Below are 7,520 nucleotides of genomic sequence, written 5' to 3' on the forward strand. Positions count from 1 at the left end.
AATTGATTTGATTTAATCAAACCACGGTCGTCCAGGAATTAATGAGAAATCACCTTCGAAAGATTGACAACGAATCCGACGAAAATCCAAATATTCCAACTCCCCCCCCCCCCTTTTTTCTCTCTCTTTTTTTTTCTTCCCCTTTTTTCCTTTTCTCCTTCTTTTTTTTTCTTCTCTTTTCTTTTCTTTTCTCTTTCTTCCTTTTCTTCCTTCTTCTTCCTGGCTCCTTCGCTCGGTCAGCTGGCTGCTGCTTCGGCCAGCTGGCTTCCTTCTCGGTCCGAACACACACACACACAGAGAGAGAGAGAGTGTGTGTGTGTGGCAGCCGGCGGCGGCGCACGACAGCGGCAGCTCGGCTCGACGCGATGGCGGCGCACGGCGGGCGGTGGCGCGGTGCAGCGGTGCGACAAGCAGCGGCAGGGCAACGGCATTGTGCGGGGGCGCAGGCAGCTGGAGCCGAAACGGTGCGGCGGCGGCGACGGGAAAGCTCAGAGCGGCGGGAACGATGCAGGAGAGAGAGAGACGCCAGAGAGAGAGAGAGAGCGCTAGAGGCAGCACGAAGCCTCTGGATGGATCGAGTGACGACCGGAGCTTTATCTCTCTCTTTTTCTTTTTTTTTTAAAAAAACAACGAACGGTCTAAATTTATTGGACTTGCTACGGGTCATAAGGTGCCCGAAACGGACATATGAATAGCAATATGGGTTCGTCTCGACGAGATGAACGCAACCACGGTCTCCGATCGTCCATACGAGCCACGGATCAAAAAGTCAACTTTTGGATCAAAACTCTTTTATTTTTTTCTCCAAAAATTCGGTATTACACTCATCCCGCCCGGTCGCCGCGGCTCATCCCGCGCGGCTTCCTCCTATGCCGGATCCGGCGCATCACAGGCTGACCCACCTCCCAGGTTAGCGCTCCCAGGCCGGTGATCTCCGACCCGTTGCCTCCCAGGCGCGTCCGGCCCGTCCCGGTGCCCATTCGTCGACGCGGGCGCCGTCCGCACCCGGCGGCACTGCGAAGGCGAAGCAACGCGTCCAGCCGCTGATGGATCTCCCGCTGCTCTCCCCGAGTGAAGGTCCTGCTCGAAGGGCAACCCGATCTCGTCCATGGCTTCAATGTGTTCCTGCCAAGCGGCTACAGAATCAAGGTCCACGGGAGAAGATGCAGCTGACAGAGGGACTGAGGTCTTCTCTTTGATCGAATGTTTGGCTGTAGGTTTTCTTCATTCATGCCTTCATAGGTCTTGCTTGCGTCACTTAGGTGTGATGGCATGCTGTTGTGCTAGGTATGGGCGGATCCACCATGATGCATGGGTATTCAATTGAATACCCAACTTTTTTGCAAAAAAATTAAGTATATAGCACATATACTACGTATATATATCTTTCTGCTTCAATTCATCAGACCACTCAGCAAATTTTAAACTAATTGTTTTAGTAAACTAATAAAAGTGATTTCACTAATTTTGGGGTGTTATGGATTAGTTATGAATTAATCTATCTGCAACACATTTACTCAATCCTGCATGTTACAATAACTATTTCAAGATTTCATGTATTTTTACAAGATAGAGGATCATGTAAGAAGACTAAAAAATTTTGTTTCATAATTTTTGGATTAGTAAATAATTAACTATGCATTTAACTCAAATTAATGAATGAGTTGCACGTTTTTCTTTTTTTTCAAATTTACTCTCCATGTAATATGATGTAAAGGATATTATTTTTGAAAACAAATTTCACAAAAGGTCTTATAATTGTCTCTATTTTTTTTTTAGAATTTTTTGTGATTTTTTTAAATTTTTTAAATTTTTGGACGTGTTTTTGCAACAAAATCAAACCTTTGGGGTTTTTTTTTTGCAACAAAATAATTTTTGGAGGGGAAAATTAAAATCCAAGTGACTTTAGGGGGGTTTGCATTTTTCCCTAACTGAAAAGAGCCCATATAGCAACAAATATCAGGTATTTATGATCTTTATGTTGTGACTGCCCAGTTCGGCAATCAGCAATTGAGCGTGAATTTTTTGTGCAAGTTAAGGATAGTGACATCATTAAACGCTTCCAAGCCATAAAGGAACACAAAGTTAAATTTAATTTTCTTTAAATGCTTTGTAATTTCTTTTAATTAGTTGAAACTTCTCTACTATGAACAATTTATACTTTAAAATTTACGCTACTATGGACTTCTCGTATTTTGGATTGAACATTTTTTTTAATACTGAATACCCAATCGCTAAATCCTGGGTCCGCCACTGTTTAGCGATACTTATCGACGTATCGGACACCGTACGCGATGCGGGTGTGACTGTTTACTAGTGTGTCAGTGTTTTGGAGTGGATTACTATTGAATACAAGTTGCTATTCCTAACATTGAGGAGGATTTGGCAATCATTAGGGACTTCTTGCCTTATGAGGTGAAGCATTTCCGGTGCTCTTATCTTGGCCTCCCTCTGGTGATATTCAAGCCTTCTAAAGTCATCCTCCAACCGCTTGTTGATAAAGCCTCGGACAATCTTCCAGGTTGGAAGGCCTCCTTGTTGAACCGGGTCGGCAAACTCATTCCGGTGTGTATGGTTCTCACGACGACTCACATCTATCAGATGATCGACATGGACCACCCCAAGTGGGTGATCAAGGCTATAGATAAAAGAACACAGGGCCTTCTTTGGTCGGGTCAGGAACAAGCTAAGGGTGGCAGTTGCTTGGTGTCTTGGCAGAGAGTGTGTCGTCCTTTTCATCTCGGTGGCTTGGGTATCCATGATTTGGTCTCTTGGAAGGGCTCTTAGGATGAGGTGGTTATGGCTTCAAAAGGTTGAGCCGTCCTGGCCTTGGGTTGGATTTTAGGTGAAGGTTCATCCGAATGTTCGTGCCTTGTTTGCCATTGCTACTGTCTCTTGGTGGGCGATGGCAACAATATGAAATTTTGGACCGATCGCTGCCTGCACGGTCAGTCTATTGTTGTTTTAGCTCCTAATCTTTTTTCCATGGTTTCTCAAAGGGAAAATCAACCAAAGATCGGTGTCTCAAGCTTTGCATAATAGGAGATGGGTGTCTGATATCAAGGGTGCGCTTTCAGTGCGGGCTATTGAAACTATCTTCATATTTGGGATGTTTTGGATGGGTCTGCTATTCAACCCGGGGTTCAGGATCAAAATAGTTGGAGATTGTCAACCTCTGGCGTTTATTTAAGTAAATCGGCTTATAATGCGTTCTTTGTTGGCTCGGTTGAGTTTGCGCCATGAAGGAGAGTGTGGAAGTCTTGGGCACCTCTAAAATGCAGATTCTTCATTTGGTTGGTTGTTTTTAACCGTTATTGGATGGCGGACCGTTTGGCTTAATAGGGTTTGCCTCATCCGGATGCTTGTCCTCTTTGCAATCAAGTTGATGAGAATCAAACGTCTTTTGGTGTCTCGTTTGTTTGCTTGTCAGGTCTGGTTCTATGTCTTGCAGAAGGGTGGGCTATCTTTGATCTGTCCGCATCTTGGCGTTTCTGTGTTTTCGAGCTGGTGGAGTCGTGCTATCAAGAAGGTGGCAAAGCAACATAGGATGGGTTTAAACACTCTTATTATCCTTGTTGCTTGTGAGATTTGGAAACATCGCAATGACTATGTTTTCAATGGGAAGGTTCCAAATGTTGTTTCAGTTCAGAGGTTGATCGCAGATGAGGCCTCTCTGTGGTGTGCATCTAGGGCTTCGGAGCTTCGGTCTTTGTTAGCTGGCTAGCCTTGTCTTTCTTCTTCTTTTCTGAGGTGTGTCTGTTGTGTGAGCGTGTGTTCCTTTTGTGTGTGTGTGTGGGTGTTTGTTTTTTTTCTTTGTGTTTGGTGTGGACCTGTTTTGTTGTTGTATTCGTTTCTTTCTTCTTTAATGGAATGATACATAGCTCTCCTGCGCATTCGAGAAAAAAAACACAAATAACAATTGAATAAATACACCTGCTAGTTGTGTATTCAATAGGGGCTTCAGTTTCATGCTTGTATTGTTTTCATATATATTTTTCTTCAATGGGCTGCTTCCATGTACACTATAGACAAGAAAGGTAATCCCAAATTATACATGGGAGACTCATTGGTGGATCGAGGAACTAGAGAGAATTTTAATGTGCTATTTGTTTTTCCCTCAGCTTGGAGCAGTGGCGCTTTCCGTGAAAGGAATCTATCTCAAGGTTATAGTGGACCATTATGCACTAACAACAAATTGGAAGAATGTTCCCATATTGAGGATAAGGTGGTGATAAATGAAACAAGAATTACTCCGACAGTAAATTATGCTCAAGTTGGGGCATCATCGACATCTGCAACTAAGCCACGTATAATAGGTTATGAACAGTATGCCTTAACAGCATTTGTTGATCATTGTGCAATGGAAAAAGGGAAAATGTCTCCAAAGGCTGAACAAATTGCTAATCAGAAGAATTTCAATTGTAACTACAACCTGCCAGATTTGCTTGTATCTTCTAAAGGTATGTTGCCATTATATATGCAGAGTCCTTCAGATTGTTCGTTGAAATATAAAGGGCAAATGCCTACGAAGCTTCCCAAAGCTGAAAGTACACAAGATTTCTCCGAGTTAGAAGATAACTATAACTTAGAAAACTTATTTGCATACTTTTGTCGAACTGAAGATGGACATGGATCAGTGAATTTGCTGGGAGCTTCGAATGTGCATACGCTCTCTGAATCAGAAGATAACTATGACTTGCAAGTTTTATTTGAAGAGGAAGTGCCTCTGAAGCTTTCTGAAGCTGAAAGTATATGCCGTTTCTCCAAGTGAGAAGATAATTATAACTTGGACACCTTATCTGCGGAATTTTGCTCAAATAATGACAGACAAACATCAGATAGTTTGCCAAGTGTTCTAACAATCCAAACACTCTGAATCAGAAGTTAGTTATGACCTGCATGTTTTATTGGAAAAGTAAATGCCATTGGAAAAGTACACATGATCTTTCAAAGTCACAAGATAATTACAACTTGCAAATTTTGTTTGAAAACATTGATGATGGTGGAAAAGAATTGTACATGCTCCATACTGCCGAAAGTACTCCTGAACTCCACAAGTCGGAAGATGACTTAGATAAAAAAAAAACTATGCACAGCTGACAGCGCTACACTAGTATCCAGATTTCTCGTACAGGATGAAAATCAGCAGTCGTCTTACAAGGTAGACGATCAATGCACTTTGTCTGACTTATTTGCCTCATCAAAAATTGTCGACAACTCGCTGTGGATCTTTGAAGAAAAGGACAATTCATATACAGTTGATAGTGAAGAGAAACCGTCAATGGATTTCACGAATCCTCTAACTTCTACTTATATATGCAATTCGAATGATGATTTTAACTTGTCAGAACTGTTCTCTTCTACTCCAAATGTTTCTCTGCCTCATTTAGACTATAAATGTGAAGTGAGAGATGAAGCTGAAAAGGAAATCATGTGTTCGAACAGTGTGGGTAAGCACTCTATTGCCCCGGTTATGGTGCATGATACATTTCCGTGCAATGGAATGAAGCTGATGCCTGGTGCAGATAAATACGATGAATTTCTGGATATCACTACTCAGTCTTATCAGATTGCTGGAATAAACAAGCTAGTTGCTGATATTACTAATGGCAAGGTAATTTCAGTATCATTAATTAAGTTTTGTCCTCAAAAACAATTTTATTCGTCCTAGCGCTTCAATCTTTGTAGTCACTCGAAATGAAGCTTAAGTGAAAACTAATGCATATATCAGAAACCGTAGACAATTCTTAATGAAAGTTAAATTTGACATCTAAATCAACCATTTTAAAACAGTCAACTAGCTATTTCACAGCTTACATGCTTGTTTATCTAAAGAAGAAAATGCACCGCTGTATACATGAACAAAGTTCATGAAATTATTTGATTCAGTCCTTGTTATCATATTTATTTAACTTTTTCTTGAATGTCAAAGTTCAATCCTGTATTGGGAACTTACATGCATGCATGCAGCCAGAACCCCATGACCAAAATTTAAAAACATTAAAGAAATTATGGTTTATAGTAAGTTCTTTTCTTCTGGTATTAACATTATGCCTGAGTTGTATATTTCTAGAAACTTAAATATAAAAGTTGCTGTGAAGAATACTTTCGAGACACAGGATTGTATTTTAACATGCATGGTGAACCTAGATGATTCTGTCTAAATCTTATTACAGGAAGCATTGAGTTCTTTATATGAACCAACAACTATAAGGATGAAAGAGGTGGAGCGTCAAGAGGAAAATTCAAGAAAAGCAAAACAAGATGCTGTCGAGGCACATCAAGTTTTTGTTGCCATGGTAGAAAACTTTAATCAGCTCATTAAAAATTCAAAAGAGTCAAATGATAAGGTAGTCCTTTTCGTAATGCTCTATTACCTACATGTGTAATGAAAAATATAAGCTTACATATTCCTTCTTTGATAGTAAGCTCAAATAGTATATGGAGAAAATTCTTTGTTGGCATCTTTAGCTAAGGACCTTTAGTCTCGGCTTACCAAATTGTCTGCTGAGTGATGCTGAGAGAGATAACGTGCTTACAATTGTTGAGAAGGTAACAAGTGTGCTAAATTAATATCATAGTGTGCAAACGAACAACATTGAAGTAGAAAGATATGTGCTGTGATTTTGCAATTGAGAAAATGATTGTGTTGCTTTATTCTCATATCCAATACAATTCTGCAGATCATTGAACTAGATGCACAACTAGCAACTTCAATTGAAGAAGAGACTTCAGCAAGGGAGCAGATTAGCCAGGAAGAGAAGTTAGATCTATTGGTGTGTAAAGAGAAGGAAACTGAATTGGGGAGCATAATGGAGGAGTGAATGAAGTTCCGAAAGGAAGCTGAAGAAAATATTTTGGTAATCGCAGCTCATATAGGACAATGCATATTGCGCAGATGTTACTGTTTCTTCTGACACATCTATTCGTTGCTCTTCTGGTATGATTTGTGGTGTGTATTAATGCCTTCAAACATTTCTTTTTTTGTTGCAGTTGAGAGGTTTTTTTGTTGGACCGTGGGCGCATCATTGATATCAGGTATGTTAACACTCTCCTCAGTATTATAGTCCTGCTACCTATGGCTATCGGGTTCTTTATTCTTGCATTTGTGGTTCTTAGCATGCCTTGCTAAGAAACTTCTTTTGCAGACAAAGCATCATCGGTAACTTCTACAAAGAAAGTGATTCTCCTCTTCATTAATAATCCAGGCCAATTAACTCGATTAGATATATTTGGGTCTGAATATTTATCCAGTCTTTGCTAGTTAATAGACCTCATCAAAATTGAGCAAGTACCAGACTTCGTTTGGAAGGTTTAGTAAATTTTCATCCCATATCGACAAAATGCAACACTCCATATATAATTAGGACAAGTTTCAAACACTCTTTCTTTTGTTTTATTTTCAGAGGAGAGATATCGAGCATCCACGAAAAAGTTGTTGAACTGAAAGAAAGGACTCACAGGAGCAAGCTTCAACCAGCCCTGGTCACCAGTAGCTCCTCAGCTACTTCGTCCCCTAT

General features: G+C 40.5%; 1 protein-coding gene across 1 annotated transcript; it reads left to right on the forward strand.

Annotated features, from left to right (window-relative positions):
• The first annotated feature begins 3,833 nt into the window (after window positions 1-3,833).
• LOC133888328 (uncharacterized) lies at window positions 3,834-5,600 on the forward strand. Its single transcript, XM_062328527.1, has one exon. The coding sequence runs from the start codon at window positions 4,016-4,018 to the stop codon at window positions 4,769-4,771; it is 756 nt and encodes a 251-aa protein (XP_062184511.1). The 5' UTR covers window positions 3,834-4,015; the 3' UTR covers window positions 4,772-5,600.
• Window positions 5,601-7,520: the final 1,920 nt, after the last annotated feature.

Source organism: Phragmites australis, chromosome 1, assembly GCF_958298935.1.
Source record: "Phragmites australis chromosome 1, lpPhrAust1.1, whole genome shotgun sequence".
Taxonomy (NCBI): Eukaryota; Viridiplantae; Streptophyta; class Magnoliopsida; order Poales; family Poaceae; genus Phragmites; species Phragmites australis.